Here is a 21846-nt window from a genome sequence, read left to right as displayed (position 1 = left end):
TGAATATTGTAGTATTATTATTGAGTAGTATTTCTGAATGGAGAAAATCATGATGATTAAATGATATAATAACTGTCCGGCCCCTAGATACTAGGTTATATATAACTACCTAGTACGGGATAATTCCTATTATTACACTGAGAATCAGGGCTGGAGGAATGATTTCCAGAGATGTAGGAAACTGTTGTATAAAAGAAAGCACATTCTCCAAAAGCAATACTTGCAAAACCATTTGGTATAAACCAACTGAACAACTCATGGTGGGAGAGGGAAAGGGGGAGGTGGGAGGGGGGAATGAGGGAGGAGATAACAAACAGTACAGGAAATGTACACAAGGCCTAACCCAAGGCCTAAACTGTAACCTCTATGTACATCACTTTGACAATAAATAGAAAAAAAAATAAAAAATAAACTTAAAAAAGCAATTTGAAAATAAAATAAAGCAATAACAAGAAAAAAAAGTAAGCACATTCTATCTCCTTTAAAAAAATGTAAGTTCTAAAATAGCTTTCTACTTGTGGTGAGAAAATGTACACGACATTTTTCTGATTCCCTTATAGGAAATAATTAGCACAGATTTAGGCTAGTCACGGCAGAGGATCACAAGAGCATAATAGCTATGCCCTTATGAACACATAAGATGATACTAAGTGAAATGAACTCCATGTTATGGAAATGAGTGTTATATCACTGTTGTAATTACTTTTAACATGCCACGTGAAATGGTAGCTTTGTTATTGTTGTTGCTGTTGATCCTCTTGTATCCCCTTCCTGTGGTTGTCCCCGTGCTCTGTCACTGTATCTCATCTGAGTACCCTGGATACTGTATATACTGGTATTAGAACTAGGGAAGGGAAAGAAAATATCAAAATCGAGAGATAATGGATAAAAAGACAAATGGCTCCAAAAGCAATACTTACAAAACCATTTGGGGTAAACCAACTGAACAACTCAACGGGAGAGAGGGAAATAGGGAGAAGGGTGGGGGGAAATTAGGGAGGAGGTAACAAATTACAAGAAATGTACCCACTGCCTTACATATGAAACTAACCCCTCTGCACATCACTTTGACAATAAATAATTATTAAACAAATAATAATTTATAAAAAGAAAATGTACATGATGACAAACGCTATACTGACTCCTGGAAAAATCTAGAATCAGTGTTCTGGACCTAGTTTTTGCTAGTTATTATCATTTTTAAAAATATTGTTGAGTTTTAGACTTTATTCTAATTTTTGAAAGAGTTAATGAAGTTGAATTCTTTTCATATGAATTAATTGCGGGGTGCCTATGTGATGACATGTGGTAATTCTTTTTCTACTTCCTTTAAAATTAACTTTCAACATATTAAAAGAGCCACAGTTTGTTCCTTACATGTGCTTCACATAAGTAGTTTTGATTTTTATATAAAAATTGTATTTCTACTTCTTTTTTAAACTTTAAATTACACTATCTACCAAATTTTACTTCTTATTTCATTGCTTGTTTATTTTGCTGTTGTTGTTTAGAATGCTCTTTTTTTCCCCAAATAAAGCACATCATTTCCTAGAAATAACATAAAGATGAAGCAGATGAGATTGAAAGTGAATGGACCATTTTCTTATCTCCTTTGGGACACACTTTAATTTAGATAGCTAATACTAATTAACGGAAACTTCCAACTTTTTGTCAGATGTAATAAGATTATATTGGATATCTACAAACAGCAGATCAACTTATGCATTCTATTACAGATTGTAGTAATTTATTTCTATCAATTCCCCCATGATTATAACTGTTTGACTAGGTTTGTCTATGCAGTGGAAACATACTTTGTTGTGACTCCATACAACCACACAGATCACACTTCTCTACATGACACCCAGATAAGTGGTGTGTGAGAGCTGGAAGATCTCATATATTTGTGGTCCAATAGAAATATCACTTACTTTTACTTTGGACTGTAGGAAACCTGAGGTCAATTTTAGGAATCATGTTGATAGTATCAGATACTAGAGCTTTATCGAATTTATTCCAACTTTTCCATCTTCCTCTGTTTTATCATAATGTGTATTCCCCCAGAAAAATATTTGTTTATTTTTCAACTCAATATATTTGAATCTCAGATCATTTTTGGCAACAAGCAAGACAATAGTTGAATAAATGAGAACAACCAAGTTAATACTGATAAATAACATATGTAACAAATACACACCAAAGTTTTTTCTTAAACCAATATTATGAAATTCTCTGTTTTCCCAGATATATGTTTAAGAAACAAATATCTATAATGACTATTATCAACTTTTTCCTACAAAGTCAAAGATGATAGAGAATTATAGCTTGCTAAGAAGGACAGTTTAAATGTTAAAGAAAATTAAAAATTGAGACCAGTGGTTTTATCTGTGAAAATGAACGTGAAAATATAAGTCATTGCACAGATACGTTTTGTTTAGTGTTGTGATTCTAGAATAACCTATAAACTGTCAAGCCTGAATTCCTTAGGTATTCAACGGTAGGCACTGTTTCCTTTCATGATGGTCAACTTCCAGACCAGCCAAAGCATTAAACACACTCTCATTCTCTCATATTGTAAAAATGTTTAAAGAAAATTACACCCTATTTACTATTGTTTTGACTTAAAAATGACAACAGTAGTTAGTCTAGGAAATCTCTTCATAAATGAAGTGAAATTTCTTGACTCATTTTCCTAAGGCATGTGATGATACTTATTTTTATGTATGTAGCATATTTTGGCAGCAACTTCTTCTGATACAATAATAATAAGTCAGGCTAAATAACCTCCAATATTCTTTATAACAAAAACAAAATTATGTGCTTCTATAATCATTCTACTATCTGAAAAGTTGTAAAAAATATTTTAAATATATTTTTAATTTATTTATTAATTAAAAAAAATTTTGACAAGGTGTTGTGCAAAAGGGGTACAGTTACATGATAGGGAAGTGTGTACACTTCTTGTGATATCTTACACCCTGTTTTTCTTTCCCTTCCCTAGATCAGGTAGACATATATACATTACACAGTGTACCAAAAACATATACAGTAGCCACGTGGCCTATGCCAAAGGAAATTCACCTAGGACTTTAAATGTAACGTCAACAATAGAGTTTGCGTATCCTTGTCTTATATGAACATACGTACATAGCTTTTGCAATATTGTGATCCACTGAGAGGTCTATTTTTGACCTTTCTATGTTGATTAGCTGTTTTAGTTACATAATGTAGGGTCGCTGACCCAAACCTGTGGGAAATACCATTTGACAAGAAGTTTTTGGTTTCGCAGACCTGGTCTCTACTGTCTCCCCCTCCCCCCACCTTAACAGTCATATATCAAAGAGATCATGCCCCTTTGTTTTCTGTGTTCTAGGCTTGTCTCGCTCAATAGTATTTGTTCAAGTTCTGACCATTTCCCTATGAATACCAATATTTCACCATTTCTAACCGCTATGTAGTATTCCATTGTGTATAGGTACCATATTTTTTGGATCCATTCATCTGTACAGGGGCATCTGGGTTGTTTCCATATTTTGGCTATTGTGAATTGTGCAGCAATAAACATGGAAGTGCAGATGTCTTTTTGATATCTTGGGACCTGATGTTCAGGATACATGCCTAGGAGTGATATGGCTGGGTCATAGGGTAGGTCTATGTTGAGCTTTTTGAGGAACCTCCATACTGTTCTCCAAAGTGATTGTACTAATTTGCACTCCCACCAACAATGGAGAAAGGTTCCTCTTTCCTCGCACCACCTCCAGCATTTGTTGTTGCCTGAGTTCAGAGTATAGGCCATTCTAACTGGAGAGAGGTGGTATCTCAGGGTTGTTTTTATTTGCATTTCCTTTACTGCCAGGGATGTTGAACATTTCCTCATATGTTTCTTTGTGATTTTTATCTCTTCTTTTGTGAAGTCTCTCTTTAGCTCCTTTGCCCATTTCATAATTAGTTTACTGGGCTTGGAGGGGCTTAGATTTTTTTAGTTCTCTGTAGATGATGGATATTGGGCCTTTGTCTGTTGCTGTACTGGTCAAGATCCTTTCCCATATGGTTGGCTGTCTTTCTAGTTTGGTGGCTATGTCTTTAGCTGTGCAGAAAGTTTTTATTTTGCAGTATTCCCATTTGTCAAGTCTCTCCCCTATCTGTTGTGCCCCTGGGACTCTATTCAGGAAGTTCCTTGCTGTGCCTATAAGTTCTAGCGTCTTCCCTACTCTGTCCTTCAGTAGTTTCAAGGATTCAGGTCTGATGTTGAGGTCCTTGATCCATTTTGAGTTGTTCTTGGTGCATGGTGATAAATTAGGGTCTACTTTGAGTTTTCTACATATGGCTGCCCAGTTTTTCCAGCACCAGTAGTTGAAGAGGCTATGTTTTTTTTTTTTTTTCTATTGTATGTCTTTAGCTCCTTTGTCGAATATCAGCTGACTGTAAGAGTGTGGTTTTATTTCTGGGTCTTCAATTCTATTCCATTGGTCTTCAGGTCTGTTTTTATACCAATACCAGGCTGTTTTTGTTATGATGACTCTATAATAGAGCTTGAAGTCTGGTATTGTGATACCTCCTGCACTGCTTTTTTTTGCCTAGAAATGCTTTAGCTATTCTAAGTCTTTTGCTGTTCCATATGAATTTATGGGTTGCTTTCTCGATTTCAGTGAAGAATGTACCTGGGAACTTGATGGGGATTGCATTGAATTTGTATAATAATTTGGGCAATATGGCCCTTTTCACTATATTGATTCTGCCTACCCATGAGCATAGGAGGTCTTTCCTTCTCCTTGTGTCCTCTTTGATTTCCCATTTTAGATTTTTATAATTCTCATTAAATAGGTCCTTCACATCTTTGGTTAGGTTGATCCCTAGGTAACTTTTTTTTTAGTCATTGTAAATGGTCTTATTTCCATAGTTTCCTTTTCTGCTTGTACATTGCTGGTGCACAGAAAAGCTGCTGACTTTGTGGATTGATTTTGTATCCTGCTACTTTGCCAAAATGGTTTACTAGGTATAGAAGTTTGGGGACTGAGTTTTTTGGGTCCTTCAGATATAAGATCATGTCATCTGTGAACAGGGATAGTTTGATTTCTTCTTTGCCGATGTGGATCCCTTTGATGTCCTCCTCTTGCCTTATTGCTATGGCTAGGGATTCTAGCACTATGTTGAAAAGAAGTGGGGAGAGTGGGCATCCTTGTCTTGTTCCTGAGTTTAGGGGGAATGATTTTAGTTTCTCCCCATTTAAAATGATGTTAGCAGTTGGTCTGTTGTATGTGGCTCTTATTGTTTTGAGGAATGTTCCATCTATTCTTGTTCTCTCCAGAGCTTTTAATAAGTATGGATGTTGTATTTTGTCAAAGGCTTTTTGGGCATTGACTGAGATAACAATGTGATTCTTGATTTTAGTTCTGTTTATGTGGTGAATTCCATTAATAGATTTACGGATGTTGAACCATCCTTGTGTCTGTGGGATGAAGCCTACTTAGTCATGATGTATAATTTTCTTGATCAGTTTCTGGATCTTGTTAGATAATATTTTATTGAGGAGCTTTGCATCTGTGTTCATTAGTGATATTGGTCTGTAGTTCTCTATTTTTGTTGGGTCTTTGCCTGGTTTGGGGATGAGTATAATATTAGCTTCATAAAATGAGTTTGGGATTTCTCCCTCTGTTTCTATTTCACGCAAGAGTTTGAGGAGTATTGGTATTAGCTCCTCACTAAAGGCTTTATAGAATTCGTTGGTGAATCCATCTGGGCCTGGGCTTTTCATTGTTGGGAGGTTTTGATTACCCCCTGTATCTCGCTGTAAGTTATTGGTTTATTTAGTTGATTTATTTCTTCTTGATTCAGTTTGGGCAGTTTATACTTCTCTAAGAATTGATCCATTTCTGTAAAATTATTGTTTTTTAGTGAGTAGAAGTTCTGGAAATACTTCCTTATGATTGTTTGAATATCGTGTGTATTTGTTGTAATTTTTCCAGTGGAGTCCCTGATTTTATGGATATGAGTCTCTTCTCTTTTTTTTTTTTTTTTTGTAAGTCTTCCAAGTGGTCTGTCAATTTTATTTATTTTCTCAAAGAACCCGCTTGTTGTTTTATTTACTTGTTGAATGGTCCTTCTATTTTCAATCAGACTTATCTCTTCTTTAATCTTTGTGATCTCTCTCCTCCTAGTCATTTTAGATTCCATCATTTCCTGTTTCTCCAGATGTTTTAGTTTCATCATAAGGTTATTCACCAGCTCTGCTTCCATTCTTTTAATGTGAGTGCTGAGGGCAATGATCTTGCCCCTCAGCACTGCCTTAGCTGTATCCCATACGTTTATTTGTGATGCATTTTCATTGTCATTGTGGCTTATGAATTCGTTAATTTTATCCTTAATTTGGTCTGTGACCCAAGTGTTAGATAACAGTGAGGGATTTAGTCTCCAAGTATTTCTATAGCTTCTGTGGTATCCATTGTTATTGAGGGTTACCTTGATTCCACTGTGGTCAGATATAATACATGGGATGACGCCAATACTTTTGTATTTGCTGAGGTTCTTTGTGTGGGCTATGACATGATCTATTTTGGAGTATGCTCCATGGGCTGCTGAGAAGAATGTATATTGATTGTAGGGTGAAAGACTCAGTACAGATCTATCCCATCCATTTGGAATATGGTGTTACTTATATCTTCAGCTCCCTTGATAATCCTCTGGGTGTTGGATCTGTCTCTTGGAGAGAGTGGAGTATTAAAGTCTCCCACTATGATTGTGTTTGGGTCTATCTTGTTCGGTAGTTCTGTGATAATTTGCCTGACATATGTAGGGCCTCTTTTGTTTGGTGAGTATAAATTTATCACCATGATGACTTGATTCTGGATTTTTCCTTGTATTAAAATGTAGTGCCCTTCTTTGTCATTTTGAGTTGATTTTAATGAGAAGTCCAGCTCATTTGAAATCACGATGGCTACTCCTGCCATTTTGGTAGGTGCGTTTGCTTGGAAGATCTTGCTCCATCCTTTCTTTCGGAGCCTGTTTTTGTCCCTTGCTGTAAGATGGGTCTCTTGAAGACAACAGATAGCAACTTTTTGTTTACGGATCCACTTTGTCAGTCTTCTTCTCTTTATCAGAGAGTTTATACCTTTTATATTCAAAGAGATCATGGATAAGAGTGTTTTTTTTTCCCTTCCTTTTTCCTGTTAGGCTGTTTTTCCTCTCCCTTTTTTCTTGTCTTTATTGAGCTGCTCTTCCTGTTAGGCTCTGGCTATTGTAGTTTCTTTCTGTTTCTGTCTGGGGGTCCTGTACATTTTCTGTTGGGTGGGGTTCCCCTCTTAGAATTCGCTGTAAGGCTGGTTTTTTATTCACATACACCTTTAGATCCTCTTTGCTATGGAAAGATCTGGTTTTTCCCTCAAAGGTGAATTCTAGTTTTGCTGGATATCTAATTCTGGGTTGGCAATTGTTGGCCTGGAAGACTTGGATTGTGTTCTTCCATGTTCTTCGTGCATTGTAGGTTTGTATGGAGAGGTCTGCTGTGATTCTGATCCTTTTTCCATTGTAATATAGCTCTTTCTTCGTTTTGGCTGCATTCAAAATTTGCTCTTTATTCTTGAGATCTGAAGTCTTGATTATTATGTACCTGGGCAAGGATTTTCTAGGGTCTAGTCTGCCTGGCGTCCCATAGGCTTCCATTACTTGGGTGAGGTCCCTTGTGAGATTGGGGAAGTTTTCTTCAATAACTCTATTGAAAATATGTTGTAGCCCTTTGCTCTGGTACTCGGCTCCTTCATCTATTCCAATTATACGCAGATTATATCTCTTGTCTTTGTCCACTAGCTCCTGGATTAGTCTGCCCTGGAGTTTAACAATTTCTTGGAGTGTGGTAATTTTCTGGTCCTTATCAGCTGCATCGTCATCTAAAAGAGAGATTCAGGATTCGATATGATCAATTCTTTGTGATGTGGCTTCAAGTGTGGTGTTTAAGGATGACAGCAAGCTGTTTATGGTTGCCAGATCAGCTCTCATTGTGGTGATTTCAACTTTTAAAGAGTTGTATTTTGAATCTATTTTTTTCATGCATTTCGTTTCTCAAGATGTTAAGGTCTTCTTTAATGGAGAAGTACACTGTATCCATTTTTGCTTCCATTTCTTTCTTGATTTCCTGTAGACTTTTCGAGACTTCTATTCTAAGCTCCTGTATCTGTTTTCTGAATTTGGTCCTGAGGCTTTCGATCATTTCTTCTATCTTATTCTCATTTGCTTTTTTATTCTCCATCTCCTCTTCAGTCGTACTACTTTTTGGAGCTGGCGAGTTGGCTTGACCTTTAATGAAATCTGTAATATTTCTTTGTGGTTTGCGCATCTGGAGATCTGTAGGTGGTGACCTTGGCTTGGCTTTGTGGGGGTTCCCACTGGTCCGTCAGTAGAGATTTGTTTGTGTCCTGGCTCTGGGTTTGAGTTTGGCTGTTGAACCTTACTGCCCAATGGGTGATCATGACCGTCTTGGTTGTTGCTGAGGTGGTCACCCTCACTGCACTTGGGGGTGGGTAGGTCCTGTGTCTTTCTCTGCAGGACTGCTCTGCCGCTGTGTTGTGCTGACCCTAGTGTGCCCCTGATGGGGGTTTGCGGGTTGCTGATTCAGCATGGCGTGGAGACTTTTCTCTTCTTTGGTTCTTTTTTCCACTCGGTATCTTGGTCAGAAGAGCTCACCTCTCAGATTGAGAATTGCCGCTGAGATGCAACTCACCCACCTGTGCAGAGTGCACCTATCAGAGCAGGTGTTGCTGCTGAGGGGGCAGCTTGCCCACTTGTGCGCACCCGCGGGGGGTTGGACAGGAGATCCTCCTGCTGGAGAGCTAGCACGCTGACCCCCGCTGGCCCTCCGGGGGCACATGCATGTGCACTCTAGTGTTTCCTTTGGGGGCATGCTGCCCTGAGTTGTTGGAGGGTGCTTGTGCCCTCTCGTGAGTCTGCTGTGAGGGGCGGTATGCGTGGACCCCAGCAGGTTCAAGTGTCTGGGCGCGGGCTGGTGCCCACAGTCTCTCTGTGCCTCCACTGTGAGGGGTGCATGTGTTTGCGCCCAGGGGTCCCTGCTGGGCTGGTATTGCACACCAGCAAGCCTGTGACTGTTGTTCAAAAAGTCCGCGAAGACCCGGGCGCCTCAGGTGGCATTCCAATGCCTACCATTCCCAGGGCCCCTGCTGTGGTGGGGAGGGGTTGGTGAGGACAGGTTCAGGCTTCCCAGCTGGGGCTTTGGGGGATGCCTGTCTAAGGTGTTTCCCAGTCACTTTGTTGGGCACTGCTCCACCTCTGCTAGCTCTCGTGTCCTCTCAGTCTGTAGGGTCCTAGAGCTGCCATATATGGGGCTCTTTTGTTACCTCAGGGTAGGGAGGGGGAGGGAGGGAGCTCTAGCTTCTTTGTAGGGTTTGGGTCTCTGCTAGAGCTGGTCTCACATTGCGGGGGGGAGCAATGGGGAACTTACTGGTCCTGAATTGTGTGTGTCCCATGATGCTGTGTACTTTTTGGGGCTTGGGTGCTGGGGTTTGGCAATTGGTCGTTTGGTGGTGGCGGTCCTGGCTCTCCCTGTCCGGCTCTCCCCTTCTGCACTGCCCGATTCCCCTGCTGTTGTTTTCTGTTCCCGGCTGTTCAGTCCTGTGCCTCGGTCCCACGCCGCCCTCTGTCTTGGTCGTCTGGTGCCCATGAAGCTCCTGCTGTCTGGACTCTGCACTCCTGATGTGACTTTTCAGCAGTTGCTTCTCTGGTCACTGACGGTCTTTGGTCCCGTTTACCGGGCGCCGGGTCCTCTTTCCCAGCCTGGCCCTCTTCAGGCCAGGGTTGGCAGGGGTAAGGGGGGGTACCCTGGAGTTTTTCTGGCTCCGTGCAGGTGCAGGTTATAGGCTCTTCTTTTTTTGTTCTTTTTTGTTTCCTGTGTTTCTCTGTTGCTTCTGATTGTTGGGTTTGCTGGACTCTTGATGAGGTGTTGGGTGTTGGAGTTCCCAGCTCACTATTCGGTTGAAGCGAGTTGGGGTGCCTCCCTATTGTGATGGCACCATCTTCCTCTCTCTATTTTAAATATTTTGCTTGAGGCAAAGATGAGAGAATTTTTTTTCCTCCCCCGTTGGCTTCTTTTTTTTTTTCAAAGATTCCATAACTTGCAGGCTTGTAGTATACTTAGGAACTCATAAAATTTTCATAATGGAAATGTTTATTTTTAATACTGTTTATAGCCTTCATCTTAAAAACACAAGTCAGTCAGAGTTATTGTATTATAATATGCTTATAGGATAGTCATTAAATTTCTGATCATCTGATTTTCTCCACCAGTAAAATAAGAAGAAAATGATTATTTCACCTGTTACACTGTGTTGAGATTGTTAATATAATATTATAAATCTTAACTGTGTTGCAATTGTAAGTATAATATTATACTAAGCAAGTAATAACATTTAAAATATTACTTTAAATTTTATTTTTAGTATTTTTACTATATTAAATGGTATCTTAAGTAGTATCTTAAAAAAAATTTGGTATTTTAGTGTTGTATTCAGAAAGTTTGCACAATCTGTCTCAGATTGTGTTAGGCATTGACCTTTGAAAAAGAAAGCTATCTTTCCCAAGGGTCTTGTTCAAGTTCTAGGCTTGGGGAAAAATTTTTTCTCATTAACACCGATTTCAATAGATCATTTTATGAGCTTAAGAGCTGAATTACATATGAAGTCATGTAATTTAATGCCTTCAACAAAAAATCTATGTACATGAGAGGTTTGCCAAATTATGATTTTTTATAAATTAAGTATTTGCATGTAGTAGACTAGCTCAAATAAAAAAGGGTAGGAACTGTGTTCTCACTAGTCTATCGATGATTTCTTCACTACTATGAATGTTAGGTGAAGATGCAAATGTGTTCACAATCTCAATAGTTATGAGAAGTTTTGCAGTTTGATATTGGATGTGAATTTTAGTACCAATTTCAGGTTGAAACATCATTTTTTCAAGTTGGTGTCCATTTAGAGCTAAAAAGGACACACTTTGGGACTGTAGAGCAGGGTTGGGAGTTGTAGGATGAGAGCTTGAATACAGTCTTGTGCTTGCTAGGCTTACTTGCTCATCTGGTGCTCTACCCACTTGAACCATATCCCACCCCAGTTTACTGGTGATTATTTCAGAGATAGAGCCATGGATTATCTGCCTGGGCTAGACTTCAGCCATGCTTCTCTTTTTCTCAGCCTCCTAAGTAACTAGGATTATAGACATGCTCCAATAGTGGTTAAATTTGACATTTGTTATATATGTAGAAGACGTAAAATGAGCTTTTCACATAGTATTATATATACAAAAGCTGAATAGCTTCATATTAAGTTGGACTTGTTTTTAGATTCAGGCATTTGTAAAATATTTAAAATTTCACACATTAAAATGCATTGAGATTTATACTGTACATTCAGGCAATCGTTTGTACGTATGGGTTTCAGATCCACAGATTCAGTCACTATGGATTAAAATGATGTGTCCGTATTGGTCGCATAAATACCATCCTTGTCATTATTCTTCAAATTATACAGTAAAATAACTATTATGTAGTGTTTACATTGTGTTTGGTCACAGAAATATTCTAGAGATCACTGAAGGTAGAGAAGAATGTGCATAGGTTAAATGCCACTGCTATACCATATGTAAAAAGGACTTGAGGAACCTTGGATTTTTTTTTTTTTTTAATGGAAGAACCCGGAAAATGTTCCTTAGAGATATTGGGCAGTGATAGTATACTTTTAACCTTTTTGGAAAAATAAAACTCAAACTCTTTATATTTATGATAAATGAATGTTTACTTAAAGATATGAAAAAAAGGTTACAAAGCATGTGCATTTTCTCTTTGTTTAGTGTACATATGTCTTTGCATTTCAGAACTCTTGGATCTGAACAGAACGTCAATATTTCACAGCCCTTTTGGATTTCTGGATCTCCACGTAATGCTGCTGGATGAATATCAAGAACGGCTCTTTGTGGGAGGCAGGGACCTTGTGTATTCCCTGAGCTTGGAGCGAATCAGTGACGGCTATAGAGAGGTATCCAAACACCCAACTGCTATTCCAGAGGGAAAGCACAGGGGAGAAAAATTGCAAGGATTATTCATGGCTTATTTCCTTTCACTGTGTTGACCACTTCAAATTTTTTGAGTGATTACCTTATTGAAATAAAATATTCCTTTAAAATGAAATCATTGTTTAAAGTTCATAAAGCATTGTGAATGCAGTTTTCTTGTACACAACTGATATACAGATCCCCACAGGCTCCTGCTAGTGATCTGACATTCTTCTTGCATGATGGTCTTTCTTACCACACCCACTGTCCAGAGACCTGGATGGGGCATTGTGAATCACCAGGAGTTTCTTTGTGTTTATTGCTCCCACCCCCAGGCTTGAGGAAACATGGGTATATAACATCAATAAAACTGCTTGTGTATTTCTACTGGCATAATGCTAATATAGATGGATGCTCCTTGAACCTGGTGGGTTAAAGCGTACTATTAAGATAAGGACAAAGATATTTTGCCAAAATAAAAAGAAAGAAATCAGCAGTTGTTATACTCCGTGCTTACATACAGATCTATCTGGGTTAAATTCTTTAGACCTATTTCCATTTTACATGAAACATGCAATATTACTTGAATCACAGTATTCTTAGGACAAATGTATGTATGGTATCTACTTTCCTTATAATTTATTTTTGTACTCATCAAAGTGGACCCTACCCAAGTTTAAGTCTTTTAAAATTATGACAAAAAGCAGAATTCTTTGGTTCTTGCCAGTTCCTAATACCAAGAGGAAATAATTTTAAACTTTTGATGCTTCTCTGGTTCTTGTTCTTTTTTATTTACACAAAATATTTTGCACTAGGAGCTGAAGGGTATAACTCAGTGTTAGAGTGTGTGCTTAGCATGCACAAGACCCTGAGTTCAATTGCACAACTGTTCCCTCTCCCTGTGCTTTATACAAATATTTGTTCACTGCTCTTTATTGAGATTTGGGGTTTCAGATTTTAGATGGAATCTGTTAACTTGAAGGAGGATGAATATTTTATCTTCCTTCTCTTGTAGTAGCTCAGTTCATATGTCTATGCACCGCTCTTCCCCAGCAGCCTTTCAGCCTTTTGTCTGCCAAGTTTAGAGATATTCAACTTTTAGTTAAAAAATAATTAAATATAATATTGCAATTAGTAAAACAGTTTTGACTGCTGAACCATTTAAGGTTAGAGGAAGTTTATTACATAATGAAAAGGGAAATGTAAAGTTCCAGGTTCAAATTAATTTGTTTCATGTTTGTTTGAAAAAATTGCTCCACTGCTTTTGAGCTGTAATATGGCTTCTGAGAATTATGCAGCTCCCATTCCAAAGTTTTGTGAAGTAACCACTCTCCTGCCTATATATGTTGAGCCCAAGATTTTACCTTTAATATCTGAGTTGGAAGATTTTCTGTCTCTTAAGTGTCCAATTTTATTGATCTTGGGCTTTTCTACAAGGGACTCCATGGATTCATCTCTGGAAAATGTCATTATTTGTCTGACATGTATTTTTCTCTTCTGTCACCCACTCAACTTCTTCTAGGACTCTTATAAGTCAAACATTTCCCATGCTATGGTCTGACTGTATTGCTTGATTTAAATACTGAAGTGTTTCCTGCTCTTTATCCCAACTCTGTTCTCTTTCTCAACCTATAGATTTCTTCTTGTTCTTGTTCTTGTTCTTCTTGTTCTTGTTCTTGTTCTTCTTCTTGTTCTTGTTCTTCTTCTTCTTCTTCTTCTTCTTCTTGTTCTTCTTCTTCTTCTTCTTCTTGTTCTTCTTCTTCTTCTTCTTCTTCTTCTTCTTCTTCTTCTTCTTCTTCTTGTTCTTCTTGTTCTTCTTGTTCTTCTTGTTCTTGTTCTTCTTGTTCTTGTTCTTCTTTTTCTTCTTCTTCTTCTTCTTCTTCTTCTTCTTCTTCTTCTTCTTCTTCTTCTTCTTCTTCTTCTTCTTCTTCTTCTCTCCTCCTCTGCTTCCTCCTCCTCCTCCTCTTCCACCTCCTCCTCCTGCTTCTTTAAGCAGTTTCCAAGAGTTGCCATTTCATAAAGTAGTTTATGAACTGCAGTGCATCTTGACTACCTAACATTCTTTTTCAAAAATTGGCTTTCCTCACTTTGCTGGCATTTAGATTTCTGCTTTGTCCCATGTGAAAAGTCCATGAACACCTGTCCATGTATTTTAGGGTTTCTTAAATTTTGAGGAAATTATTTTGGCATATACATTCCAGTTTTATTTCTCCTTTTTGGATTGTACCCTCTAAAACTTTTTTTTTTTTTTTTTTGCCAGTCCTGGGCCTTGGACTCAGAGCCTGAGCACTGTCCCTGGCTTCTTTTTGCTCAAGGCTAGCACTCTGCCACTAGAGCCACAGCGCCACTTCTGGCCATTTCTGTATATGTGGTGCTGGGGAATCGAACCCAGGGCCTCATGTATATGAGGCAGGCACTCTTGCCACTAGGCCATATCCCCAGCCCCCTCTAAAACTATTTTTGCAACCATTCTATTTGTTGTGCAATGGAATAGAAACAAATAGTATATTTCATCCTAAACCAATCTTTTCTAGAAATTTTAGCTTTATTTTCCCTATATTCTTTTTTGATTTTTTTCTTTTAGTTTCTACTTTCATTTACATCACATGCATGTATATACATGCACAATGGCCTGATTAAATTCAATGGATTCTTCTTTGACTAGTAGGATGTTCTCTTTCACTCTTCAACCCTCCCTCCCTTACTTCCTTTCTCCTTTTCTCTCTCCCTACCTCAATTCTTTTTCCCAATTTCACTTCTTCCTTTCTAATCTCTGTCTGTGTCTCTGTCTCTGTCCCTCTCTCTCTGCCCCCCCCAATGTCATCTTCATACAAAGATTCTCTGATATCTACACTAAGGATCATAAAGCAGATCCTTTATGAAGATTTTTAGTATATGATTATTAAAGATACTCCAAAGGAAACTTTGTGCAAATGAAATGGCTCCTAAACTGTCTCTTTTGGATCAAGATCATGTAATGTGACTCTCATGAAGATAGTCTCTGAAATCCACATTTATCGATAGTTTCTTGGGTGAATTTGTTAATCATTTCTTGAGCTGTTCCTTTCTATGAACACAGTGAGAACAACAGATAGCAGCTTTCCACTCTAATGTGATTTCCCTCAGAGTAGGGGAAATTGAATCTTTGAATTATTCTCTTTATTGTTTGGCCTAATTGTACCCCAAGGCCTTTCATGCCAGAAGACAGGTTTTTATTGAGGAAATGACCTGTGAAAACACTAAGAGTTGAAGACTCAGAAAGCAATGAGTTTTTATGAACTGCCTCTAGGAAGCTAAATAGAGCCTTATGTGTCTTTTGAGCTTCAGGGTGCATCTAAGCAAATATGTCAGGGAAAGCAAATATAGAAATGATTAAAATGAATATTTCTCCTACACTCAGAGATAAACTTCATTTTCCTCCGGGTCTCAAAGCTTATACAATCTGGGGTTCCTTTCAAGTAAAGTAGTTGACTCACCCTTTTAAGTATCTACCTTGTGAAGAGTCTTCTCAGGTCTACAGCAGTGGCAGGTCCTAGAGAAAAGGCCCTTGCTTATACTGCCTTACCTTGGAGGTAACTTCATCCCACCTACATTTCTTATTTTGTACTTGCTACTTGTCTTGCCTGTTTCTCCACAGTGATCAGCAATAAAGCTCTCAATGGGCCCTTTGTGTTTGCTTCCAGTTACAGCAAAGCTGGAATGAGGTCAGCCTCACAAACCTTCTATTTAAAGCAGTAGACTGAAGACAAGTTTGACTCGTTGGTGGTCTGCAGGCTCTGCTGATGTAATACAGCTCCTTTTCAGCCAAGGTCTTCTCCTGAATTGCTCTCTTAGTTAATTGTTTGCTATTATACATATATATATATATATTATACAATATATATATTATATAATAATACATATGTCTGTATATGTGTGTGTGTGTCTGTGTGTGTGTGTGTGTCCTCCCCCACTCCCTGTTTTGCTTTTCTGCCACTGGGGTTTCTCAAACTTTCAATAATATCAATTGACATTTTGACGTGCTCTTATTTGAAAAGAATGATGTCCTACATGGTTTAGGACTGTGACTTTAGTTCCTGGTCTTTACTCAACAGATTAGTATAATAACAATCATCATGATAACACAATGTCTCCAACTGGATGTTGATTGTTCCTGTAATCTTTAGCTACTCAGGAGGCTGATAGCCAGAAGATCATAGTTCAAGGCCAACCTGGACAGAAAAACCTGTAAGACTCCATCTTCCAAAGCTATGCTAGAGGTGTGGCACAAGTGGTAGCATAGCAAGAAAACAACTCAAACACGTAAACTCTCCAGATACTCTCTAGGACACAACAACATTCTAACTCATACTAGTGAATCTAGGCCTCTACTCTATCATCAGGATCCAGATTCTCTCCTAAAACACACACACACACACACACACACACACACACACACACACAGAGAGAGAGAGAGAGAGAGAGAGAGAGAGAGAGAGAGAGAAAGGAAGGATGGAAGGAAGGAAGGTTGGAGGGAGGAAAGAGAAAGAAAGAAAGAAAAAGAGAGAGAGAAAGAAAGGAAGGAAGGAAGGAAAGAAGGAAGGAAGCAAGGAAGGAAGGAAGGAAGGAAGGAAGGAAGGAAGAAAGAAAGAAAGAAAGAAAGAAAGAAAGAAAGAAAGAAGAAAGGAAGAGAGAAAGGAAGAAAGGAAGGAAGGAAGGAAGGAAGGAAGGAAGGAAGGAAGGAAGGAAGGAAGGAAGGAAGGAAAAGAGCATCCAAGGAGTAGAGTTCCTAGCTATAGGATATGTGAATGTCAAGAGTTCAAGATGATGCCCAATAGTACCAAATACCTATCCAGTATGCTATACAAATCTATTCCATCTACAAGTGTACCAGTTGCCAGAGATCCACTTTTTTTCCCAACTTGGGTCCCATGTTCCTCCCATAAATGTCCTCGATTCACATATTCCTAAACACTTGCTCATGATTCACATATTCCTAAACACTTGCTCATCACTGTATGAAAACCTTGTTAGCTGAGCAACTGTAATTTCACTTTTAGTCCTTTTCATTTCATTAGTATTGAATAACTTATTACTGAACATATGCAGCATAAAAATTAGAAAATGCAATAGAAAATAAAATAATAACACCTGATAATGAATATATGGTAAATGCTATCAAGAAAAATAAATGGCTTAGGAAGATACAACAATAAAAGCAATGGGGGGTGTTTAAGTGACTAGGGGAAAAATTAAAAATTATAGGGAAGTAATTCTTGAGAACACACCCAAATGGAATGACAATCTGATTTTAATTATAGCATGAAGGTCAAGAAGTATGGAGGAAAAGGCTAAAATTACAAAGGATTTTGCTAATGATGCTCCAGAGGATGTAACAAAATGCTGTGAGATCTTCAGAACGGTGACATTGCTTAGTGGCACTTGTGAACCCTATGAGATGTGATTGCAAGTATTGACCATTGACCTGGGGTGAGGGTCAGGATTTCCCATGGCAGCTGAGGTCAACCGGCATAAATGACGGATTAATGCTGATGATCAGTTCAGGAAAGACAAATAACCTTAATGTTCAACTTCATTTAGAAAATTGAAGCCACTAAACATATCGGCACCAGATCTCAGATGAGACATTATCTTCCTGATGTTATACTAAAGATATCCTTCCGTCAGCTGTGAAATTCCACTCCCTTTGCAAGTGATGGGAATCCTACTACTCTATTGATTTTTTTTAGTGTGTGTGTATACATGTATATATTATAAAATAATTTTTATCACTTTCTACAAAGTCAACAAATATGGCTGCACATATGGATTCTTAATGTTTTACATATACCATGTAATGACTTTGAAGACTGGGAAACCTGTGGGTTTTTAAAGGTATGAATGAAATGACAAAGGATAAAGTTATCATGATAAAAGTAACTTGAAGCATAGCTCTTATAATATGAAAAATAGCAGTCTTTTATAAAACAACATATAGTATATTAGTGAGATTTGTGCTGTGACCAAAAAGCCTAAGAGAAAAACTTAAGGGAGAATATGTTAATTTTACTCAGTTTTCAGATTTCACTCCATAGTCCTTGACTCTGTTGAATCTAGGCCTATGCCAGAATGTCTTGATGACAGGAGCACGTGGCTGAGGCCACTAACAGAAGACAGAATTAGGGTAGTAGATAAAGACCTGCTTTCATGACCTCCAGCAGGAAAGACCCCATCTTCCAGATATTCCAAAATAGTGCCACTCGTGAGGTAACAAGTGCTCATAGCCAAACCATAGTAAAAAAAACTTTCAAGTAACCAATAATAAGGCTTAGTAATATGCCCCCATACAATCTCATAATTTCAAATTAATCATGTTTGTTAATGATATTTGGAAATAAGTGCCACTTTAAAATAACATTAGTGTCTTTCATTTTTGTCTTAGTAACAAAGTTACAGATACTTTTGATTGTACTATGTTTGTATTCTGTTCCAACAGAATAGAAATTCCAATGTCAGCTAGAAGTCAGAGAAAATAATGCTGTAATATTTTTCTCTTTTAAATTTAATTTTATTGTCAAGGTGATATACAGAGGGGTTACAGTTACATATGTAAGGTCGTGAGTATATTTCTTGTCATGCTGTAATTTTTTTTCTGATTTCTCTGTTAGTATATTTCTTGGGTCTTTTTTTGAAGGTTCTATTTTTCTGAGATAATTTTCATTTTATAAAGCATTCTAAAGTTTCCAAGTGAAATAAATACAAAACTCTCAATTTAGCAAACACAGGTCTGTGTGTGTGTGTGTGTGTGTGTGTGTGTGTGTCACACACACATTGCTGAGGTTTGACTACAGAGCCTTGTGGATGCTAGGCAGTTGCTCAGTCACTGCAGTTATACCTGCAAACACACCCCACCCCCAGCCCTCTTTTTTGCTTTGCTATTTCTCAGATATAGTCTGTTTTTGCCTGGGGCCAGCTTTGGACTATAATCTTGCTATCTAGGTCTCCCACATAGCTGGACTAACAGTTGCACACTACCATGCCTGGCTTGTTTCTTAAGATAGAATTTCACTAGTATTTTTTCTTATTTTTATTTTTTTCCCCTACTCTGACTGAAACCATAACCCTCATGATTTCCATGTTCCAAGTAGCTGAGATTATAGGTGTGATCAACCATGTCTGGCCTATGATCTATTCTTACCTACTTTTTTGCTTCTTCTCCCCTTGTTGACACTACCATGTTGACACTCTTACTACTTTCCTTGGCTCTCAGTACTTTCTCAGCTCTATACACTCACATTGCCTAGTCAAACTTCCTATAGTTAATTTTAAGCTATCTTTTTCTCTTCTACATTTATTTGCAATGGTTTTAAATCTCTATATCTGATTTTGAATCTCATATTGTCTTAAACTGGTCTATTGACTTGTCAGTTTGCTGGATAAGTTGACTCATTCAAATAGAATAATGAGAACACTGAGGGAATTTGATTGTCTGGAGCTTCTCCGATCATCCAGTAAAGCTGTTCTCTTCATTGTCTTCTTGCTTTCAAACCCAATTGTATTTATTCTTCATATCACTTTCAAAATAATTATCCCTTACTTTCTTTCATTCCGGTTATTTTTTCGAGGGATGGGGTATGCTGGGGTTTGATCTCAGCCTTGGGCTTGCTAGGCAAGTGCTCTACCAGCTGAGCCGTACCTCTAGTCATCTCTTCTATCTTCTTTTAAGTTAATTTTGTCAGCCTTCTATAGACCCCATTCTCTCCTTTTGTTCACCATCTGCCATTTCCCTCTTGGCAAAGAGAAAAGGGTTCTTGTTCTACATGTGGCAGCAATTTCAACCTTGGCTGCATATCGATAAACACTTGAGAATCTTGCAAGTAAGATTTATGCCTTCATCCCACACCTGTGATGGAGTGAAAAATAAGTAGTGATCATTTAAAACCACAACCAAGTGACTGTAATGTGCTTCCAGGATTGTGTAATCCTGGAGTATTGTGTATACCTATATATTCTGGGAAGCATTGATCCTCTTATGTAGTGTCAAGTAAATGATTGTTTCCAGTAAATTAAACACAAATTATGTGGATAGGCACCTACAGAGGTAGAATTTGTTCCATAAAAGTTTGAAATCATTTAGAACCTAGCATTTAATAGAGATCCTTTACTATATTTGTGTTTTTAGGATCTGGCTTTGTTTAAAAATTATCTCATTCATTGCATTTCCCAGACAACATATTAACACTTTCACAATGAAATTGTATCTATGTCACATTCACAAATGATGTGGAAACCTCACTGGAAAATTAAAACTTCAATTCTCCTGCTAAACATATTCTTTACTTCCAGCTTTAGAATTCCATTTGCTTTGCTAATGCGAGGCACTCCAAACCTCATTGGAATGAGAGTAATTTTTGGATATTACACTCTCATATCTAAAAGACTCTAAAATCTCAAAGACAAACATGATACATATATAATATTATACTTTCTATAGCTCAACTCAGTGCAAAAGTAGCCATGTTCAAAGTAGAAGAAATACTGGGTGGAACAGATGAAGCATACTAAGATTTCTAGTCATGCCAGGGTCAGCTCAGTAGCAAGGAGGAAAGGATTGGAAAGGGAAAGAGGAAATACCAACCTAGACTCCTGCTCTTGCTGGCCCACAGAGGAACTTGTGCCTTTCCCCGTCCCACTTGTTACATTGGGACAGGATTCAAACCACAAGAAACAGTGTTATTTATCTTTAAGTTAACTTTTATTTTTCTTCTGTTAAAATAGTCTTTATTCCTGGTCCCAATAATCTGACCTGTGGCTCAAATGTCCAAGAGATGATCTCAAAAGCAATCATCCGAAAGTGAGACTGAAGGTATGGGTCAAATGGTAGAGTGCCAGCTGTGCAAGCAAGGAATCAGTTCAAATCCCAGTACCACCACCACCACCACCAAAAAAAAAATAAAAAAATACAATCTTCATTAAAATTCCTGTCACTTACTGAACATTAAAAAATTATACTTAGGGCTGGGGATATGGCCTAGTGGCAAGAGTGCTTGCCTTGTACACATGAGGCCCTGGGTTCAATTCCCCAGCACCACATATACAGAAAATGGCCAGAAGTGGCGCTGTGGCTCAAGTGGCAGTGTGCTAGCCTTGAGCAGGAAGAAGCCAGGGACAGTGATCAGGCCCTGAATCCAAGCCCCAGGACTGGCCAAAAAAAAAAAAATAATAATAAAAATAAAAAATTATACCTACATATTAAGGAGAAAATTTCACTCCAATATAGATGGGTAGATAGATATAGATAAAATAGATATAGCTAGATATAGATATAGATATATAACCCTAATTTATTTGTTCCTCTTGAAATGTAAAAATGTGACCAGAAGAAATAGAGAAAGCTTATTATGTTAATGATGGATTTTTAATTAGAGTTTCTAATTAGATTTTTAATTAGACATTTTTTACTTCCACGAAAAAGTTTTTTCCTTATATACATTTGTCATATTTATATAGTGCATTTTTATGTTCATTCTAAAATTGGACTTAGAATAGTATTTGTGTCTATAATAAGATATAGATGATTGACAATTACTTTTATTTATTATTATTTTTTTTTGGCCAGTCCTGGGCCTTGGACTCAGGGCCTGAGCACTGTCCCTGGCTTCTTCCCGCTCAAGGCTAGCACTCTGCCACTTGAGCCACAGCGCCGCTTCTGGCCGTTTTCTGTATATGTGGTGCTGGGGAATCGAACCTAGGGCCTCGTGTATCCGAGGCAGGCACTCTTGCCACTAGGCTATATCCCCAGCCCCATGACAATTACTT

General features: G+C 37.9%; 1 protein-coding gene across 2 annotated transcripts in view; it reads left to right on the top strand.

The window, feature by feature from the left end:
* Nucleotides 1-21846, top strand: part of Sema3e (semaphorin 3E) — a 204485-nt gene that overhangs the window by 87437 nt on the left and 95202 nt on the right. For both annotated transcript variants that reach the window (XR_007210076.1, XM_048339921.1), the window contains exon 2: nucleotides 11872-12032. Coding sequence is in view for 1 of the 2 variants with exons in the window: in XM_048339921.1 (XP_048195878.1) it covers nucleotides 11872-12032 (161 nt within the window). In the remaining variant the exon portion in view is untranslated. The remainder of the gene's footprint in view (nucleotides 1-11871; nucleotides 12033-21846) is intronic.

The sequence above is a fragment of the Perognathus longimembris genome, chromosome 2 (genome assembly GCF_023159225.1).
Source record: "Perognathus longimembris pacificus isolate PPM17 chromosome 2, ASM2315922v1, whole genome shotgun sequence".
In the NCBI taxonomy this organism is placed as follows: Eukaryota; Metazoa; Chordata; class Mammalia; order Rodentia; family Heteromyidae; genus Perognathus; species Perognathus longimembris.
This window is presented reverse-complemented; position numbering and strand designations above follow the sequence as displayed.